This window comes from Acomys minous (assembly GCF_964271855.1).
Source record: "Acomys minous genome assembly, chromosome: 10".
Lineage (NCBI taxonomy): Eukaryota > Metazoa > Chordata > Mammalia > Rodentia > Muridae > Acomys > Acomys minous.
In genome coordinates, this window is record NC_140491.1 from 30,198,075 (window position 1) to 30,220,499 (window position 22,425).

At 42.7% G+C, this 22,425-nt stretch overlaps 1 protein-coding gene and 1 long non-coding RNA gene across 3 annotated transcripts in view; one reads left to right on the forward strand and one right to left on the reverse strand.

Moving 5' to 3' along the window:
- STX18 (syntaxin 18) overlaps window positions 1-19,398 on the reverse strand; it is a 91,738-nt gene extending 72,340 nt beyond the window's left edge. The window contains exon 1 of one of the 2 annotated variants that reach the window (XM_084797775.1): window positions 19,084-19,398. In XM_084797775.1, coding sequence (XP_084653901.1) covers window positions 19,084-19,251 — 168 coding nt within the window. In that variant the 5' untranslated portion in view covers window positions 19,252-19,398. The remainder of the gene's footprint in view (window positions 1-19,083) is intronic. The other variant, XM_084797776.1, reaches the window with a different exon arrangement.
- A 97-nt stretch (window positions 19,399-19,495) lies between these two features.
- Window positions 19,496-20,748, forward strand: LOC311606535. Its single transcript, XR_014782359.1, has 3 exons — window positions 19,496-19,612; window positions 20,197-20,290; window positions 20,663-20,748. It is a non-coding gene; the product is annotated as an uncharacterized lncRNA (long non-coding RNA).
- The last annotated feature ends 1,677 nt before the right edge of the window (window positions 20,749-22,425 follow it).

Genomic DNA, 22,425 nt, shown 5'->3' on the forward strand with positions numbered 1-22,425 from the left:
AAATATTTGTATTAGTCCTTAATAGCAAAACATTGGAAGAGAATTGGAACAAAACAGTATAAAGACTAGGGGAGGAAACTATGTACATATAACCCCCTAATGATACATTTTATTGGCTTTCAGAGTCTTAAGTTAAAACTAGTGGCTCTTTCTAGAGCAACAAATTATATGAATTTGTTTTTTGTACATGGCTCAAAATTCCAAGTCTTTCCAAAAGGGTGCAGTTAATCAGGGAATTTTACTTCTGGGAGAACCTGGCAGACTGAATTAAACTGTGAAGACAACACACACCAAAATTCATTTTCCATACATACATACCATATACACATACACATATAGACAACACATACAGTGTGTGTGTGTGTCTACACATATATATAATTCTTGTAGCAAAATACTTTTGTATTATAAAACAGGTTGTTATTTTAGATAGTCTAGTAAGGTTTTGTTTACTAAAAAAGTCTCCCATATACTTAAGGCCCCAAATCAGAGCTTTCCAAATGTAATCTGTAGAGAAAAAAAACACAACAGCAAAACTCTGATTCCCCAAAGAAGACTGTGCAAACAATATACGGCTCCAAGATAAATAAGTGCGTCCAAGGCCCCAAAGCTCTATCCAGTGTAACCAGATAACTTTCAGGAAACAAGATGCTTGCATATCAAGGACTGCACAACAAAAAGGATGTCTACAATTGAAATTTGCATTAGCCTAAACACAATGATGCAGGAGTTTATCTAGTCATACAAAAGGATCTGAAGACTATGATATCACAAAGTGCTTCTCACCTCATATCACAGAGTGAAAGTCACCCACCCATCTAACTTATCACATTTACTCCACCCAAACCCACTGCTCTTGCTGGACTCTGACCTTAGAGAGTGCAAGGGCAAAGCCCTTCTATGCCAGTTCACCACATCTCTTTCATTCTGGGCAGGTTTCCTCTAGGTCCCCTCACTGGCATCTCTGGCCCCACAGCGTGGGGCACGGGCTGATCTGCATGGCTGGCTCTACAGACATATTATGAAGCCTTTACGATTGACCACACAAACACAATACCACAATGTAGGTCAGCTTGTGTGCTCAAATGCCAAAGCAAAGCTTACATGGGAGGAAACTACAGACATAAATCTGCCAGGGTAGAATTCCACCCAATGATCCTAAAATTATTTCAAGGAATCAATCTCCAAGAATGCATCATGAAATCAGAAGAGCCAGGCTAAGCTTCAAGATTGGGGATGGGGGTAGGGAAAATGAAAGGCTTTAGAAGAGGCAGCAAAGGTCTCAGCAGTCTTTATATCATTGAGAAGGCTCAAACTACAGATGAAGTTAGATACTGAAGATTGTAGAACGGGTATTTAAAATTATTAACTGATCAAAAATTTGTAGTTGTCATTAAAAAAAAATACAACTTAGCAATTCAGTTCAGAAAGAAGACTCTCCCCAGGAACATACACATCTGTTTAATATTACAAGCCAACTGTCAACATCCTAAGTGAAGTTTTAATTTAATATTTTTTCTTTCTTGATGTTTTACCTTTAATCAATGCCTCATGAGAGTATCAACTTTCTATAAGAAACTGTTAAATATAAAGAAATGTTATTGTAGCATGTTTATAAAATCATAGTTCGAGAACTTTTTATTTTTCCAAAGCCTGACCACAACTTAATTATCTGCAGGACATTCCAGGCTCACAATTGCAAGCTCCAGTTCCCAAGCAATTTTAAACAATATCTACTGTACAGGACAGAGGGTACACAAAAGACCGCAACATGCTTATATTTCCAAAAGTCAGCATTAGGCCCTTTCGACATGGTTTTTATTTTCATTAAACAATATTTGTTTCCTCACTAATCATTAAATGGTTTTCATCACCAGCGCCTTCTTTCCTTTCACATGTCAGCTGTTAGCATCAGTGTTTGTGTTCATAATAAATAAAAAAGTGACCCACCCAGTTACTGAAAAATGAACACACACGATGCCAGGCTCAGTGAGTGCTAGGGATTCAGCTACACAGTCACACCCTGAATACCACTCTACTTTAATCTAGGCTCAAAAAAGGCCAAAACGTAACGGGCTTGGTGCAATATTCTGTTTAACTCGGATCCCAGCTTCATGCTGCTTTAGGTTATTGTGGGCACACAGACCCAGCCAGTAGTCTAAGATGTTGACTTGGGAAAACGGAAGAGGAAGAAAAGACAGCAAGTTCGGATTCCAGACTCTGACCCGAGAAGACTCGAAACTATTTCCAGTTTCTACAGATGCGTGAGGAAAGTAGTCTGATTGCCCAATGCAGGCAACTGATGGAGCATGGCAGTTTTAGAAAAGATTCTGACGAAGGAAACTGAAAAGAAGGAGAGAAGGAAGGAGAGTAGGAAAGGAAGACAGGAAACTGTTTACTATGAAGCATGATGAACAATAAAAAATACACAAAATGCAGAAGAAACCAAAGACACATCTAAGTTCGAGGTCAAACTTAAACCAGCAAGGGGAAAAAACCAACCCAATAAATGATCTGAAAAGCCTTCAAGGTGTTTCAGAGAAACAAATATATTTAAGTCCAAAGAAACGATTTCTATACATAGATTGGTACACTAATGCAGAGACAGGAATGTGTATCTGCAGTGTCCCACACATCTCCTGTCTAGGCTGAGCACTTTCAATGCCCTTTATTCACTGTAATTTCCTCAATTAAAAGCAACTTTCTTCACCCATTACCAGGAAGAAAATGGAGCTAATAAGCTACTTCGCCACAGATCACTCTCTAGGGACAGAGGACCCCAGGGTCCCTGCCATTATCCTAGGCTATAAGCTACATGTTATGTGGCAGCCCCCACATACTTGCCTTCTCCAGAGTCAATGCCTCGGGCATCCTATGCTCTGATGACCTCTCAAATGTCTTTCTCTATGATTTACGCCAAGCCTTTTCTTCTTCACGCTCCAAAGTCTAGTCTCTACCTACACTCATGCCACCTGGGTATTAATCCCTAGTCTTTCAGTGCATGTCTGTCTTTGCAGGTACCCAATCAATGTATCATTTGATTGTTGGCCTTGTAGCCCAGATAACAGCACAAAATGTAACCACCTCCAACTCCAACCAAACCTCAATGACATCTTTAACACTGTCATCTTCTATATCTAATGGAGCGTACTTCCTGTCAGACATGTCTTGACTCTGTCTTGTCCCTACAGTTATTGCTTAATCCAGAACTCTACTGGGTCTGCCTAGATGTGTTACTGTGACGACTGACCAGGTCATCATCCCTGCTGCCAGCCTGACCCACAAGAGGCAACAGAAAGAACTTTCTAACAACATTTGACCTTGTGAGTCCCTGACAGAAATGGATGATAGTTCACCACCACCTTCAGGAGAAACCTGTTCCTTTCACAACTGGGGGAATCCCTCTGTACCCTTTAGGTCAAGCTGAAAAGTCAGCTCTCCTGCATGAGAACTTCAAATGCCCTCTGGGATCTGCCACTGTGGTGACAGCACTTACCACAATAGGCTTTCCTTATACGCCTTAATGCTCCCTGTCCTTTCATTTGACTTGGAATTCTCAAGAGATGCTCTGACTTGTGTTTGTCTGCTAGACATATAGGGAATGCTCAAATGGAAGTGTTCAGATGTGAGAAACGACCTGGTTCTCAGAGATACTCTCAGTTCAGAGAAACTAACCATGTGTCTAACATGGAGTGAGAGGGCACAACTTTGAATGCAACACAGCTCTTTTTGGCCACCATTATGCATGGCTCCTTCTAAGGAACTCCTCCCCAGTGGTCAGCAGTTGACACACTGAAGCTGAAGAGCTGTGAGCTAAGTGGCCCAGATAAGCATACTTGCCATCTCCTCTGGAGGCCTGAGCTTTAGGACAGGCCTTTGAGTCAACTAGCTGAGCCCCAGCAACGACAGAGGAACTCTTGTTTGGGTATCACAAAGCAAGGACTTATGGGGGCTTTTAAGAGGGTGCCAAAGCTAATGTTTGTATTTTTATAGTGGAATAAAAAGGTTCACGTGATGAGCATGGAGGTGTATGCCTTTAATCCCAGTACTTGGTGGGATGTCTGCGAGTTTAAAGCTAGCCTGGTCTACATAGTGAGTTCCAGAACAGCTAGAACTACATAGACATACTCTTGTTTCAAAAACAAAAAACAAAACAAAACAAAAACAAAAACAAAACAAAACCCATGTGAAAAAGGAGGAGGAGTACCAATGCAGAGAAAGGCAGACTAAAGGGAACAAAGGAAACTCACCATGTGGTGGATTGTTAGGTCAACTGGATCCAGCCAGTCAGTAATATCAATCCATAAACTCTTTTGATCATCTAAGCTAATTTGATTTGCATTAAGGTCTTTGTAATTTATAACCATAAGACTCCTGATAATGTAAGTTAGTGTTTGTGAGAAAAAAAAATCAAGGTATGTATTAGGAAAATATATACATACACACATATTATATTATATATATAATTTTTATATACTATATAATATAGATACATATACATAATATAACACACATATATTAACAACAAACATTGAGAGGTGAGAGCAGATTCCAGGTTAGGCCTGAGAACATTAGGGGAGGGTCAGCTAAGAACATACTCCAAATAGAAGAAAGATTTAAAGAGAAAGCCCTCCATTCCTGACGGGTCTATCAGGCCCTTGTAGAGTCACCCTTTAGTGCAATTATGAAAAGAATTAGTTTTATGAAGAATTGGAAATAGAAGTTCTTTAACAACAACAAAAGTGGTTTTATGAGGAACAGGAAAGGCCTCAGGCTCCTCCTGGAGGCAGTCTGATGTGCTGGAGTGTGTCTAGTGAGGACAGGGCTGAACTGCTCTCCAGTCTCCCAGAGAGGAGGACGACAGGAAACTGGTTTAAATTTCAGTCTCAACACCCATTGCAGGTGACAAGGACATGCTGCAGGAAGAACTTCTGAGATGGAAAAGCAAAATGAAAAAGCATTTGTGTGGCTTTTTAGAGGGGAACTTATCCCTGTGGGTACAAACAATAAACAAATATCTGGGAGAGCTCTTTATTCATCTAGTCCAGAACCATGTAATAAGACTGTACTACACGCCAGACTCGGCCAGCCTGTGGCCATACAAGGAGGCATAAGGACCATGAGGTATTTACATCCTCTGAAAGGGAAGAGAAACATGAAGGTGGAGTCCTAACCTCACCTCTTATATCTCCTATGGTAAATAATGCCATGCAGAATTCGCACGACAGTACTTTTCCAATTTCACCTGAAAAGTTAAGCCTTGTATGATCAACAAATAACATATAACAGTAACAAAAATGGTGTCACAGGCCAGAAAGAGTTCCTGACTTAATAAGTAAAGCAGGCAGCAAAGGTTCAACTTCAGAAGAGCAGTTTAGGTTAGAGTATGGCTTGCCTTACAAGTAAAGTCAAATTTGAGACAGTAGAGCAGAGTGACTAGTCCAGACAAGGGAAAGAGCAGCAGCCAAAGGGCCAATGCTTTTCCACAGGCTCAAGAACCAGGTGACCAGGGCCCGAACCCACACAGCCATACTGATATAGACATGTGAGAGGAAAAAAAAAATGTGGCTAATTCACTTCTTTTACTTCCAGATATGTGCTCAACCATGTGCTCTATGCTGTAAGGGAAGGGGGACAATGGGCCTGCCTGTCCTCTGGGCCCTGGACACTAAGCAGACAGTAATGGCCAGGAAACAGAAAAATGAGTGAGACCGGTACAAATGTGGTGACTGAGGACAGCTGATTCATTTACATGATCTACAACAATGTCAAAACATCAAACTGTAAACAAAAAAAAGCTGTCTCCAAGACACCCTGACCTGTGCTTCCCAGCAGATGATGCTATACCACTGGTCAGTGAACCAGTCCAGAAGCAAGCACCTGAACTCTCTAGATTGCACCAAGCACTGAGCATCAAGACAGACTCTTAAACAAGAGGTGGCCGGGGGGGAGGGGGGGGGTGTCTGGTTTTGGATTAAGATGTTTCCAAACTTCACCTTCTGACACAACCGGGGCATGGCTGCAGACTTCCAATTGCTTACTCACAGACTTGCATTAGACGCTTTCAGAAACTTCATCACCTCTCCTTCATATCTCTTTCTTCCCTTCCTACCCTTAATTTAATTTTGATTTCACTTCCTCTTGTCACTGCTTGCTTACAAATCATGGCCTGTGTCTGGAGTCAATTAGAGCTATGAAGTACCCCACCACGCCTTCATCTGGGGACTCATTTATATATGTTTTCTTATTTCAGGAGGTAGAGCTAAAAGCTGTAGTTCCAAAAGTTTCCAATCAACCATCACATTCTATTCTTTGGAGATGTATGCTGTTTTCCAGCTAAGAAGGCGACATCAAACTATGCATTCGGCAGGAATATTTCCTTTCTACCTCTGTAAAGACCAACTGTGCTTTAGGAATTTACTCGCAAAAATCAGCACTGCATGTGGATGATAAATGTTTAATGGCAATAGCATTAAAAATCTTTCTTCCATTCAAAATTAAATGTAATTTCCTTATTGCTTTAATGGAATCCCTCGGAGTTGAAGTATTTAACTAGTCTTTTTCACATCAAGTATTCACTGTGAATGCTCTTTTAATAGTAGGTGTGTGAACTGTCCACTGACAGAACGAAAACACACTTTCACTGAAACGAAAACTGGAGAAGGCCACAGCAGCTTGATCTGGAATCTGATAATGGCTTACAGATTCCATTTCAGCTCAGATTTACAGTCAGTGTGCCATGGAGCCATTTACCACCTCTAACCTTTCAGGTCATATTTAGAAGAAAAGTATGAACTGCCACATCACTGAGAAAAAGCACACTGAAGCCGAAAATACTTGACTTTTCTTCTGCAATGCTGAGCTAGAAAGGAAGGGAGAAAAACGGAGATCAAACAAAATTCACCTTCAAAAAGAGACAGAGATGAATTGTCCAAAGTGCTGGTTTCCCCTTGTCACAGTCTTCCAGGGTCTCCTTGAGTGAGACCATACTGTAGCCCTGAGCATGGTATCACCCTACTGGCTAAACCCATCCTGATATATAAGATGTTTGCCATACACAGAAAAAGCTCTGGGTAGTGAGCAGACACCTAACGGAATCATGGGGAGTGGATGCAAAGCTGGTACCCAAGTTCCAAACCAACTCCTCTCATTCAGCCTTCCATTATCCCACTAGAACTTCCTCCCACTGACTCCCGCCAGAAGCCAGGGAGCAAGGGTATCATGGCATGCTACCCATTAGGATAAACATGCTCAACAAAGGAGGGGGCCTAGACAAAGTAGATCCCAGGGGCCACTTTCTTCCTAGGATAGGTCCTTAGCTTGCCGGACAGCCAATGACAGCCACATATGGCACATCCATGGCCTACTCATCCTCAACCTGGATAAGCTGGGCTTTGCTCAGTCTGAGCTGTCATCCTGAGTTGTCCACCTTGGTTGGGTCTGTCATTCATTCTAAGCTTGTCTCTCCTCTCTTCATTCCCACATATGGAAAATATATGGGTCATGAAGAGACTCAATCATCACCTCTTCCCCAAACTTGCCTTTAAACTTTACCCAGAAGTAATCTCCTGTCCCCTGAGCCCCTGAAGTCATTTTGCCTAATCTACAGGCACTTTGGGAGTTTACCTGAGACAACTATGATTTCATGACATAGTCTCTATATATCTTTGTTTACTGTAAATTCCCATTAGACTAGAAGTCCCTGAGAATTCACTTTTTTTTTTTTTTTTTTTTTTTTTTTGCTGGGTTCTCAGGTCAAAAACATTAGCATGGCCAATCAGAGAGCCTTCATAACCACTGGCTAAAGAAATGTCTCTTTCCATAGTTCAAGAAATTGATGGTTTTCTTAATCTTATCCCAAAATACAACTAAGCAGCTTCCTTATTCCTAATGCACTTAGCTGCTCTTTTCTGAGTGTCTACAATGTACTGGATACCATGCCAACAGCTTCGTGTGCAGCATTCCACCCAGTCAGTAATGCTAATGCTAGTGTGGGAACCCAGCCTTCAGGATTGAGGATCTTTTACCCCAATGACTGGAGGCTCTCAGCCAAGTGTCTCCCAAGACAAGGCCCTGAGCAGTAGTCAGCTTCCTCCCTCATGTTAGGGTCCTTCCCTGGAGGAAGCTCACACCCAGTGGCAAAAAGATCCCTTGCTTCACGGAACAATTCTAAAAAGCCATCTCAGCCCCCCAGCATGCTCCATTATGCCTATAAACTGAATATACGTCTTTCTCAGTGATGTCACTAACACAAGTTTTTTTTCCTATTCTACCAGAATGCATATCAACATCAATGTAATCTATAAGAAATACACCATGACTAGACAATTGTTTCAAAAAAGAGCCAGCGAGGAAGGAGGAGTTTCAAGACTCCACAAAATTAGCTTGGTTCAGCAGTAGTAGCTTATCCTCTTCCCTCAAACTAGTCAAGCACTTTCGATTCTTTGTGATTTATAGGACAATTATGCTCCTAAGGACAACAACTGACCTGACATCACATCAGGGCTCATGGGATTCACAGAGTGCAGCTCCCTCAGTACCTAAGAGCCTACAAATGCAGCAGGCCAGCCAGGAACGAGGTGCCCTCCCATCACTCTTCACACCTCCAGTGCTTGGGGTATCAGCCCAAAAGGTGAACCTCATTTTCCTCACAGGATAGACCCTGGGCTTGCAGGACAGTCAATGACAGTTGCTACACAAGGTCAGGTAGAGTAGGTGCTCAGTGACACCAGCTATTGCTAAGGCTTATTTTTACAATGACAGCCAAGAAGCTAAGAGGTCAATGCAACATTTATGGATGATTTTCTTGGACAGGTTAAGAGACTCTGACCTGAAACTCCAGCTGAGCTATGGGGAAATTACTCCCTTTACAGAAGGCTTTACCATGAGGTGTGGTGGCACACGCCTTTAATCCCAGCACTCTCTGTTTTAACTGTAAGAACTTTAGGCATTGACCTTTAAGCCTAATGTGACAGTGAAGGAGTCCTTCTTGTCCCAAAACACTCTTTATTTAGCACCCCATGTTTGCCCCTATGCGCTATCATCAGGACCAGCATCATTAATGTCATTAAGACAATGTTACCTCACAGACTCCAAAAGACCCTCCACCACTAGGTATACCAATAATCATTTCCCATTTTCTTCTATTTTGTTTTCATAACTAAATTTCTAATCCATTCATAATGTATGTACACTAAGAGATGTAAGAATGATTTACATGTCTCCTTTGAAAGCATAGGTAACTCAGAGCACACAGTTCTAGGCCTAAAGGCATCACATCGGCATGCATCCCTTAGGGGAAGGCTCAGGCGTGCTTTGTGCCTGAGAAGGCCAGCACCCTGCTCTGCCAGCACAAACCTTTCTGCTATTTTTGAAAAGGTCAATTACCTGTCCTCACATCTGTCTTCCTAGACAAATTTTGCAACTATTTTCTTGGTCCTCACAGAAAAATTGTTAGAATTCTGATGAAAACTTCTTCAAACTTACAAGCTAATTTAGACTGCCAAATCCCTCTGCAACACTTGCTCTTCCCTCCCAGGCTCACAGTGTGCTTCTGAATACTCAGGTCTTCTAACCCCTACCCAAGCGAGCCATTTCCATTTCTTTTCACAGTTCTTACTAAGAGCTCTTTTTTGCTTTGGCTGGACATGACTCGGTACTATTTTAATTGTCCATTCCATAGATTCAGGATCACAGGTGCAGCAGCTGTCCACTTTCATGATCAGGCCACAAACCCCACCCCACACACTCCCACTTCACATCACAGCACTGGTACAACCTGTCTCTGCAGCACCCACTGTTACACTGGCCTCCCAGCTCATTGTACTTGGTCTTTATGGCTCCACTAAACAGAATTTACTATGGCCTAGGCAGCATCAAACTTGTGGCAATCCTCCTGCCACAGCCTAAAAAGAGCTGGAATGTGGGCTTGAGTGACCACGCCTAGATACTAGTTACCACCTTTTCCACATTCTGTCATAGTAAGTTCTAATGTAACTTCATGCTTTCAAGTGATCCAGTAGTCATTTCTTATCAATATTAGGACATGAAAACTTTTTATTTGAGAAAAAACTAAATATAAGACAAACTAAATTTCTACTTGTTTTCTTTTAAGAAGTTAGGATAAATCTGAAACAAAATTAGTAAAAAATGTTCTATTTGTTTAAAATAGTGACAAGCTGGAAGCAGTTAGTCTCACAAACAGATAGATATTCAAGTGAATCAGTTATGAGATACTTCTACTAGGCACGCAGGCAAATAAATTAGTGATATATAACAATACAGAATGACACAGAAAAATGTTGGCTAACAGTGAAATAGAGGAAATAGAGAAACAGAAAAAAATGGGAGTGGGGGAATAGGTGCATAAAGTTACTGTAGGAGAATTTTATATTCATTTAAGAGAGTCTAGAAAATTATACACCAAAATTGTAACAGCAGCTATTCTTTTTCTTTTCTATTCTGTTTAATGACCACCTTTATGACCAGATTTTAACACAACCAATTTCAATTATGTATGCTACTGATAATAGTTCACTAGGAGAGTACATGCCATTATTAAACTCATTTTTAAAGGACTTGCAAAATACCAACTTTGAAAAATACTAACTTTGAAAAAAAACATTTTTTTAAAATCTGGATAAAAAGTTCTAAGCATACAAGGACTCAGGGAAAATGTCTCAAGGCAATGAGCAGTTGTCATCAAGAGGAATGCTAAAACACATCCTAGGAATTTCAGAACAGAAACTGACAGACATGGGACCACCCTACTGCAAAGGCTCCCAAGCCCACCTACTCACAACCTCTCATTAGGAACAACAGACGCAGGGAGCGGGGTCTTCAGGGCCATACAGCTCCTTACTGCCTAGGGCCAAAAGGACTTCGAACTGCAAACACACACTTTTAATTCCTTTCTCACCTCTCATGTGTCACAATGCCCTGTTGCACGTCTTTTCTACTTAGACTCCGGAAATCAAAGCTGGCGAAGATGCCTCTGAAAAAGCAGAGGATCATTGTAGTATCTTTCTTATCACTGACACTAAGTAAGTAGAAACAGTTTGTGAAATGAAGAAAAAACTGGCTGAGTGAGCCCATCTTCTGAGTCCCAGGATGAGAATATTTTTTTACAAACAGGCATAGGCTAGACCACAATATGTAGGAAGTGGCACATGCTAGGATCTCGGAGACTTCAATATGTTGAAAGCTAGGGAAAAAACAAAAACAAAAAGCTCTCAGCATTTAACATTTCTACTTGAGCTGGTCGTGGTGGCACACAACTTTTTTTTTTAAAGATTTATTTATTTTATGTATATGAGTACAGTATCTGTATGCACACTAGAAGAGGGCACCAGATCACAATAGAGATGGTTGTGAGCCACCATGTGGTTGCTGGGAATTGAACTCAGGACCTCCAGAAGAACAGACAGTGTTCTTAGCCACTGAGCCGTCTCTTCAGCCCCAAGTGGCACACAACTTTAATCCCAGCACTCGGGAGGCAGGTTGACTGCTGTGAGTTCAGGGCCAGCCTGGTCTACAAAGCGAGTCCAGGACAGCTAAGGCTAACACAGAGAGACCCTGTCTTGAAAAAAAAAATCCCGAAAACAAAAACAAAAAAAACATTTCAACCGTGTGGCAAGCTTCCTGTGTCTAAGTGACTGGGTTCATTCAACAAGCCCATCCCTCATTCCTCAACTTTATGCACTCTCTAAGAGGAATTTTCAAGGAGCCTCTTTTTAAGATAATTTTATTTATTTATTTATTTATTTATTTATTTATTTATGTATTTTGTGGAGTTTTGTTGTTTGTTTGTTTGAGACAGGGTCTTAGGCCTTGGCTGGCCTGGAGCTGTCTATATAGACCAGGCTGGTGTTGATCTAAGAGATCCACTTGTCTCTGCCTTTTGAGGGCTGGGATTAAAGTTGTGAGCCATCACGCCTGACCTAACGTGCTTTAACTGAAAGGAGTTCACATTGTAAGAATGAATGCCATTTGTAGACCTTATGGGTCTTTCACCCACCAGAGGGAGCCCAAATGGATTTTTACATAACAAGAAACCTCAAGCATCAAGTTCACATGAATCCTAAAACCATATTATTAGCATTATACATTTAACATCATAGTTCTAACCCTTAAAAGTAAACTCTAACTGAGATAAACCAAAGCCCTTAACAGACCTCTTGCCTACAGAAGACCTTCAAAAATAACCAGTTTGTGAGTGTGCAGGCTCTCCTGGCTGTATGTTACAGCACTCGCAACAACGCAGCAACCTGGCCCAGTCACTCTCCCAGTGATACAGGAGAAAGGTTTCAAAATCCTTGTGTACACGAAATCCACAGAAGCTTAGCCCCTTACATAAAATGGCACAAGATTTGACATCTTACACACTTTAAATGCTCATAACATACAGCTCCCTGCTAGGTCAATAGTTGTCAGAGTGATAACTCAGAGAAAACTGACAAGAAGAAATATAAGTGCATGTTCAGAATATAAATAGTTTTCAATTTTCAACACATAGTCGAATGAATGCACAGCTTCTGTAAGAGAACCCTAAGAAGCGGAGGGCCAACTGTATTCTGACTATAAATGGGCACAAGGCTGGCTGGTATCTGCTCCGACAGACAAGGTTCTATTTGCAGTGTATACACAAATCTGGTTTTTGATCCTCCAGGATGAAATCAGGTCCTAGATAGGAAATTTTTTACCAAAATTGTCACTGGGGGAAGGAGAGAAGGCATGATGAACTGTTGCTGCTCTGCAAACTAAAAACTGAAGAAGGACAGACCTTTGCACTCCAGACTGTTCTTAGCATGCTGAAGTCTAATCAACTCACTGACCACAGAGGCATGGGCACACCCATTACTACCCAACAATGAGCAAATGGGGCTCCTAAGCCTTAGTCCCTAGCTGCACCCCAGACAGGCTGACTGGCCTTAAGGAGCAGCCCAGGGTGCTCTGGATTTGCAAGACTGGTCTTAGGCTGGGCTGTTAGCTGGACGCTCGTAGTATCTATCTAGTAGTCATTAGTTTCCGAGAGCTAAGCATGGCAAAGTTAGGCAAAGTTGGACCCTGCCTGCAATGTCCTATCCAGGTTTGCCAGGAAACACTACCACCAGGAGACTTCTACCACTAAGCCTCCAAACCCTGTGGCTCTTGGATCTATTCTCTCTGTGTGGAATTAAGAAGACGTGAGTGGCTGACACCTTCTCTCAAATTTGAGGGAGTGCTAAGGTATTAATTTTTTGCCCAGAAACCCAGGGTGTTCTCTTGCTTTCCCCTACTCCATCCCCTTTCTCCTTCTTTTCCTCCCTCTACCTCACTAACTGATTATGAAGTGTGCATCCAAAAGCATACTAAACACAGATAAGTACCCCTATATTACTCTCATCTCACTGAAAACAAAATACTTGACAGCAGCACTTAGAGAAGAAAAACTTATTTCAACTTATAGTCTGAGAGGGTGCTGACCATCAGTGAAGAAGACTTGATGGTGGGGCAGCCTGCGTCCATCTTGGGGGATAAAGAAGCAACAGGTTGAAGCCAGAACCAGGAAAGGGATAAATCCACAAGGCTTGCCCTCCACTGACCTACTTCCTCCAACTAAGCTTGACCTCCTAAAGGTTGCACAACCTCTCCAAATAGTACCACCAATTGTGGACCAAGTTTTCACAGCCATGAGCCTGTGGGAGGAAGGAAACATTTCACATCCAAACCAAAACAAATTCATCATCAACAAACTGGAAACAGAGAAGACAAAAAGTGTGGCAACAAGGAACAGTTTCTGAATGTAAAATGGCCAAGACTTGACTCAAAGTCAAACCCATAATGAAGAGCTCTGGCAGGATTCACCCAACCCCATAACAATGTGTGATGTCATTGTAGCCTTGGTTCTAAACACACAGCACTATGCATGCTGTCACATCACGTGATGCCAGCCAACACTGTCTGAAACACCATGGCTTAGATGCAAGACTATTGTACGTTATAAACTGCAGTGGTTCTACAAAACAAAGTTTTTTTTTTATCCTACAGGAGCACTGGTTTCAAAGAAAACAGACTTCTAATGCCGTGACTGCTCAGTATGGAAGTATTAGATTAGTGTATCTTTGTAATATATCTTGTTAAAGTGTTTGTTTTTTGTAAATCCTGTTTAAATTACCAAATTGAGTTTCATTTAAAAAAAGAATCATTCAATGAATTTTGGCTTCAGGTTAGGATACAATTACCAACAACTGCTGAAACTGCCCAAAGCATACTTTTTTCTGCTGTTTTTTTTTTTTTGTACTATACATTTATATAAAGCAGCATTTTCCACATTGACAATTTAAAAACCAAAATATTAACTCTGAGAAATGCTGAAAATGTTCAAGATCTTTCAGTATCAAATACTCAACCAAGAGTTCATTCTTTCTGCAAAAATAAACATTCATGTTAGTACGAAAACTTGCTTTCATCACAACTTCCCGTAAGTGATAAAGCATTATGTATTCCAAAGAACTATTTTACATAAATGTATGATTATCAGTGAAAATTTTATCTTCTGTGCCTAATTTATAATCTACACACCTGAGACTACATAAAGATTTCTGGGCAGAAAGGGGTCACAGGGCTGCAGTGACAGCTCAGTGGTTAAGAGAACTTGCCATACAGTTGTAAACTGGAGTCTGGATCCCAGCACCCCTATCACAAGCTGGGTATCACATGTATGCCTGTGACCCAGCTCCAGGGAAAGCAGAGAGAAGAGGATCCTGGGACTTCCTGGCTTCCAGCCTGGCTGAGAAAACACAAGCCCCAAGTTCAGAGAGAGACTCTGCCTCGAGGGAATAGGCAATGATAAAGGAGACACCTCACCCCAACTTCTGGCCTCCACGTACACATATGCATGCACTATTTTTTGTTTGTTTGTTTGTTTGTTTGTTTTTAGAGAGGAGTTACAGGTTTAAAAAGCCCTGTGAGCCCAAGAGCTGGCAAGCATTTGTCGGGGAGGCCTGGCAGCAAACACTTACAGCTCTACAGGCTTTTGCAGCCTACAGTACTGTCGCTGAGCATGAAATTCTAAGCCTGTTTGAAGGAAATTAACATGATCACTTCGTTAACAACAGAGAGCAGGCTGGACCTGGCCTGCAGACCCAACTCTGCACCCACACCTATGCAATCCAGAACATCCTCACGCCTAGGGACCCACTCCACCATTCAGGCCTCCTCTAATAAGTGGACCTTCTCATCCTTGCCTTGCCTCTGCCCTGCTCACCTGCTGTGCCTCACTGACAGCTCACACACTTCCCTGCACACTGCTCCCCCTTTCTAAGTTTGGTATGATGGTTCTCCGCCTTGACAGCCCAATTAAATCACTACTTTCTGAGGTTTCCACTAATTTTCCCCCTTTATCTGTATTTTCGAAGTCCTTTGTGCCCACACAATGCCTGATAAACATCAGGTGCTCAATCAGGTAATGGAATAAACCAATTACTGAAAAACGAAACTTCCAAAAGCTGTAGCCCTCCTAAGTCCTAGGCAAAATCCATAAGGGCAATCCACAAAAATCTCACAACTGACATCAGGAGAGTCTCTGGCACTGAGCTCTACATAAGGAAACGCCAGTTGTTGTAAAGCACAAGGACACAGCAATGTGAAGGTAAAAGGCCATTCAGTGGGTCCCTGGGCCCTCTGGTTGGTTCCTAAAGGCCCTGAAGGAGAAGGGGGAAAGGCAGAAGAGAAGGCTGGCTAATGAGTATCTCTTTCTTGCACGCCTTTCCTACCCCAGCTTTTACACCCAGCCATTCCTTATTTTGTTTGCAAAACCGTTTCTATCCTATACTTTTTAAATCAGTATGATTCAACACACTCTTGCTCTGCTCCCAGCTGCCTTATTAGCGACACAGTTTTTCTCTGCTCCTGGAATCTGTCCCCATCTCCTGCCTCCTCTGCCTCTCTCTGGCTCTTTGCACCTGCTGCCAGATGGTGCTTCTGAAATGTGCTACCTCACTGAAATCCCATTCAACTAGGATTACAGCCAATTTCTGGGTACAATTTATTTCCAGCTCCTCCAGATAACAATCCAGGTGGTTCCAGCTCACTTACTAGGCCCTAATATTGGGACCCCTGAAAGGGAAATCAAAGAGGACTTAAGGATTTGATGCTGGAGAGTTACACTTGTCAGTCACCCCCAAGTTGCACTGTGTCTGCTTCTCCTTAAGAGAAGGCCTGAACCTCATTAATAAAACTAAAGCTGCTATTTATAACAGATGCTGGGCAAAGTATAAATAGGCATCTGAAACAGTCAAGAGTCCTATTAGGACTGCAACTTTTTAGAACTGGAAGGAGGCCTGGAGAGCCCCAAAAGTGAAAGGAAGGAGAAACAGTCAATTAGTGCTTACTAATTCAAGAGATACACACTGTGAACCTATATTCCTGCACTGTTCTAGAAGCTATTGATTCAGTGCAGTCTGTTTCCTAGGGAGCACACAGTCCCGAAGATAACTAAGTAAACTAACTATACCCAGTGTGTTAGCAATGGAAACAAACATTCCCAGGAAGAGGAAAAGGTTGCCACTGTGTACAAAGCAGCGAAGGATGGCCCGGCTTAGGAATAGCTGAGCCACCGGAAGTCAACAGAGATCACTCCGTGTGGATTCTGAGAGGAATGTTTCCTGTAAAGGATACTACAAACACAAAGAGCCTGGGGTATGAAAGTGCCTGGTGCACGAGCGAACAAGGACGATAACAGGGTGGCAGCAGGAGCCCAGTGCAAGAAGAGCATGTTAGAAATGACAACAGGGAAATGCTGAGCCCAGATCGCCTGCTTTGGGGCCACTCTAAGAACCTTATGGGGCTACAGGATGGCTTGGTAGTTACAGGCACGTGGTGTTCTTTCAGAGGACCTGAGTTCGGTTCCCAGCACCCACATCAGGCAGCTCACAGCCACCTGTAACTCCAGACCTGAGGACCTGACATCCCCTTCTGGCCTCCTTAGGGAGACAGACAGACACACTGACACACACTAAAATAAATATTTCTTGTTTGGTTTGTTTGTTTGAGAAAGGGTTTCTCTTTGTAGCACTGGATGTTTTGGAACTCACTTTGTAAACTAGATTGGCCTCAAACTTTGAGATCCACCTGCCTCTGCCTTCCCAAGTGCTGGGATTAAAGGCATATGCCACAACTGACTAAAAAACAAACAAACAAACAAAACAAAACAACAACAAAAACCAATGTCTTTGGATTCCAGCCAAAATCTGAAGCTAGTGAATTCCTAAGGAAGACTAGATGAACAATAAACAAACAAATAAATTCAACTTTCACAAAACCAAGATATAACAAAGAACAAATTTCATTATTTGCCTCACCTGAGGGGAAAATTCTCAACAACTTGGAATCATTATAACCTTACTTAGAATCAAAACATCTGTGGCTTAAGAGAAGTTCCCTTGGCTAGCTAGTCTAAGCTCTCAGTCTTGCTAATGTGGTAACTGGGCCTGAGAGGTTGTAGTGACTTCCTGGCAAGCCCAGCACTAAGCAGTTTCCTGGCTTCTTGTTCTGTGCTACTCAGGAGCCCCTGCTGCTCTGGATTGGCAGCTGGGCTGCTCACCTGGCTCCGGGTACCAGTGTGGTAGCTCCCTTGGTCTCTGAAACCTCTATAAATTAGTGAGGAAGAGTAGCCTCCACCACATGGCACCTCCAGGGCCAGCCCATCCCCAAGTCATTCAAGACCACAGGTGGGTAAGATGGAAGCACCTATCATCCTGAAGTTCTTACGTGAAAATAGTCGAGAACGCATTTCCAGCACTTGGGGAGCAGTCCACCTGATAACAGGGCTTCTCTCCTCACACGGCTGCTAGCTTAACTGAGCTTCTTAACTACCGATCCCAAATCTTCCATTCCCGAGGACTGAAATTCTGTGCAGCATTAATAAACCATCAAATTCAAGAAGGGGTCTTCTTACACAAAAACTGTGATGTCCACACACTATGTCACAGCAACCTAGGCAACAGTTTGGCCAGACCCAGAGTGGAGCTGTGAGGACACCTTACTTTCCCTTCCTCTCACTTCAGCCAGAGACAGGACTCTCCCACGTGATACACAGTATGATAAGACGTGATAGATAATATATGTGACAGATCCAATTGAGTTTTTAAAGTCTGTTTTGGATAAAAAGGGACCATTTTATAGTTAAATAAACTTTGCTTGATAGCATAAGTCTTAATAGTTAACATGGTTAGGATAACAATGTGAGGCTTAAAATTTAGGTTCCCTTTCAATGCTTTGGACGTGCGCGCGCTACAAAAATAACACCTACTCTTGTGTCATAGATAAAAAGAAATGCAATGCAAATGTTATCGCTCTTATTTTTCCTGTTTAGTAGAAACAGTCAATAACCACCCATTCATCCATTTACTAAGCAATGTTGTTAGTCACGTTATGCAACACTGTTCCTGCCCTTATGAAGAAGAATCCTACTTTGAAGACAACGAAAGCCCGGCTGTGTTCAGGGAACAGAAAGCAGTTTAGAGGACAGTAACAACAATGCGTTGTAGTTTGTACGTGTTGCGGCTCTGAAAGGAAAGGCTTCCCCTACCTTTTACCCTACACTGGTGATATCCTAAACCAGTTCAGGAGGTACTCAGTCCTACTTACTACGGGTGGCGAGGGTAACAGAGAGTTCAGCTGAGCGTGGATTTTAAACCCTACGCGCAAGAGGAGGCCCAAAAAAGTACAAGAAAGGGGCAAAGGTGGAGTGGTGAGCTTTGCGACAGGAAGCAAAGAACTGGGGGAACTTTTCCCTGGCACTCAAGTCAGCAGTGACCGCGAACTCGCTGCCTATAAGGTTAGCCTGATTTCAAGAATATCCAAGCACCTCTACAAGTCTTGCTTCCTACAGCCCTGGAATACGCATCCCTCTTCCCGAAAATAAACCTGTCGCCAACCCCAGCCAGCTGTCGGTTCCGTGAGACCAACTCTTCTGTTTCATAAGTTCTCTTCACTGAGCTTATGAGGCAGGGTCGAATTTTGGGTCCAGGGTCCTGAGTGCGGATCCGCCCCCCAAATCCCCCCCACCCCCGCCGGCCGTTCCCATAGCAACCAGCTTACCACTTCGCGGGCCCGGCTGGAGAAGTCTCCCTTGGGCCGAGGGCTTCGGCGGAACAGCTCGTCCCGGCTGCCATCGGCCCCGCCACCAACCGCCACTCCCAATGCCTTGTTCCGCGTCTTCACTGTCTTGACACTAGCCCGGAAGAGCAGTGTGATGTCCACCGCCATAGCGACCCGCACCGCGGCCTGAAGCCGGTCGGCACACGTCAGCAGCAGGCGACCCCGGCAAGAACCCGGTCGCTGAGGGACGTTCCGATTTCACACGCCTCCGCCCGGGAACTGTAGTAAGAGAAGAAAGGTTCCGCTGTCCGCCCGTGTACCGCACCCAGTGGAAAAAAGTTCCGACTTCAGCCAAGCGCGGGGACTCTCCACTCCAGATAGGGACACGCTTCGGCACCACTTTCTCCTCAGCTGCTCAGAAATTTCTCAGTGCTTCTAGAACTGAGCTACAGGAACGAAAGCATCGGGAAGCCAGAAAGATCGCTCCCTTATGCTTCTTTAGGAAGCAAACGGACGGTTAGGTTGACAGGTGGGAGGCTTAACATCTTTGATCTTTGTCTAAAGATCCCCTTGAGCAGCAAAGAACAGTGATCATCTGGGTGCAGGAGCTAGGACAAGGTTAGTGTTCAGAGCTAGAGGCCAGAAGCGTTTCTTCAGCCACGTAAAGTGAAGCCAGGGTGCCTTCCTTGGAATGCTCAGAGAATTAGAATGTGCATATAAAACGTCTTCGTGTCATTTGGCTCTTATTACGTGGACAATAGATGTTACCATTGTCTGCTTACATGCGATGCCGAAGAAGCTTAGAGCAGACATCCCTGAGTAGAGCTGTGGAGAGTTTGGAGGAACTTATCAGAGTCAGACAAGAGGAAGCAGACTGACCTTGATGCTCCTGAATTATGTTCACCCTCACTGAGTAGTTCTGAAAAGTGCTCTCTTGAATCATAGTTATCATAGAAAAAGAAGGAAGGGAAGAGGAAGAGAATCACTTCCTTAATTCAAGTCAACCAATACAATTTTTCTGAAAGCTTGGTTCACTGTTGTTTTTCATTTTGTATACACCTTTAATTAAAATACAATTACAACACTTTGCCTCCTTCCATTTTCTCCCTCCAGCTCCCTCAAATACCCTCCCTCCAACTCCTTCCACATCCCGAGACTCAGTCTCAGATTGATAGCCTCTTCTTCCTGAGTTACCATTGTTACATATGTAAGTACCCATGGATATGCAAGCACAATCTGCTGGATCTGGTTATACGTATAGGGTTTCAGGGATAATTACTTTGTATTGGAAAACCAACAAGTGGGTTCATCATCCCTGGGATAAGCTGCCTCTCCCTCTCTCGGCATCACAGTGGCCAGATGTCCAGGAGTATGACCCCATGGTTTAGTTTTAACTCAGTATCAACTTTTCTGGGTTTCGTTTTCCTTACAAAAGAAGCCCAACTCTGATGTATGTTAAAAAAAAAAATCCGACTTTTAACAGTCAGCAAGATGAAAAGCTGGCTTCATAATAGCCCTAAGATCACGTTTGCCTTTACACTTTGCACGTTCTAATCAATTGTATGGTTGGGTTTTCCAGAGACACTGAGCTTCCAATGGGCTAAATGCAGAGCAGCTGTCTTCCATTAAGGCAGACTTCCACGAGAATTGCAAAAATGCAAGTGCCAACTCTTCTTACCGAGTCCTCTATTGTTTTAAAAACTATTTTCCTATGAAGATGTTTATATTAATATGTGATAGATGTACCCTGATTATTTTAGGCAGATAAATATTTCTAAGTTGCCCTTTTCATTTTAATATAGTAACTATCAATGGATAAAATCTATGCAAACAAACATGCTGAAGGCCCTGCATAATTTTGTGGGAATATAAAAGTTTTTCTGACATCAAATATTTGAGAACCACAGTATTAAAGATATGTTTAGAATAAATATATGTCAAGGAAGTATACATGTAACAGAAAAGAAGTAAAAGATTATTTAACATCAAGAGTCTATCCACTAAGTCAGTCCTGAAGAAAACTGTCCATAAAACTTGAGGAGGAGGAAGAGGAAGTGGAAGGGAGGGAGGGAAGGAGGGAAGGAGGAAGGGAGGAGAGAGAGAGAGAGAGAGAGAGAGAGAGAGAGAGAGAGAGAGAGAGAGCACAAAGTCTGTGCCAGTGACTCTGTCTTGCATCTTGCATAAATGGTGCTTTGTTTTATGGAGACATTAATGAGACTTTGGCTATGCAAAGGTAAGCCTGGGGCAGAGTAAATGGAAAGAGAATTAAATTGCCTTGCATAACAAAGTGGAGGAGTTGAATTAGGGGACAGAAGAGAAAGCCAGAATCTTGGAGGGGTCCAGGAAATTGGAAAGAAGATAAGTGGGATGAGGTTTGATGTAGGAGGAACACTGAGCTCCATAAAATATTTTAGTGTGTGGGTGGTGCCTTGTGTGAGCCATGTACTTGGTGCAGTCGGGTGAGGGTAGAAGGTGGGCATGAGCCTCTAGGTTTTCTGTATGGATCTGTAAAAGCAGGGAAAGCTGTAGTGTAGATGAGACTCAAGTGAGCTTTAGACAGGCTGTCCAGACTCAAGTGATGGCAAGTACATAAAACCCTTAACAAGTTTTCCAAAGAAAAGGCTGCTTGTCCTGATCTCACTCTCCTTTGGATTTTCCCTTCCCTGTAATAGTTAAATGATATGTGTTCAAGAACTACATCCATATCTAGATTTTTCTTAGACCTTATATTCAGACTCTATATCTAGTGGTGATTAGAACCCAAAGCTTGCTTACAAATAGGTTCTGTAAATACAGATATGTTACAGTTAAAAAGGGATGACAACATAGAGCCTGAAGTCAGTATGGTGTCTATATAAAAGATGCCAGCCAGGCGTAGTGATGCACACCTTTAATCCCAGCACTAAGGGAGGCAGAGGCAAGCAGGTTTCTGTGAGTTTGAGGCTAGCCTGGTCTACAAAGCGAGTCCAGGACAGCCAAAGCTACACAGAGAAACTTTGTCTCAAAACAAACAAACAAACAAAAAAGATGCTAACAAAAGGATGTGAAGACACAAGCAGATGTAGCCATGTGCCCAGAAATGCTGACAGTCACCAAGAGGTGAAGAAGCAAGCAGCAATTCTTCCCTAAGAGCCTCAGAAGCATGTGTGGGTCTTTAAACATTTTGGTCTCCCTCCAGGACTGTGGGAAATAAATACCTGTTGTTTTGTTCTTTTTGTTTCTTCGTTTTGTTTGTTTGCTAGTTTTGCTTTTGGAGACAGGGTTTCTCTGTGTAGCGTTGGCTGTCTTGGACTCACTTTGTAGACCTGGTTAGCCTTGAACTCACAAAGATCCGCCTGTCTC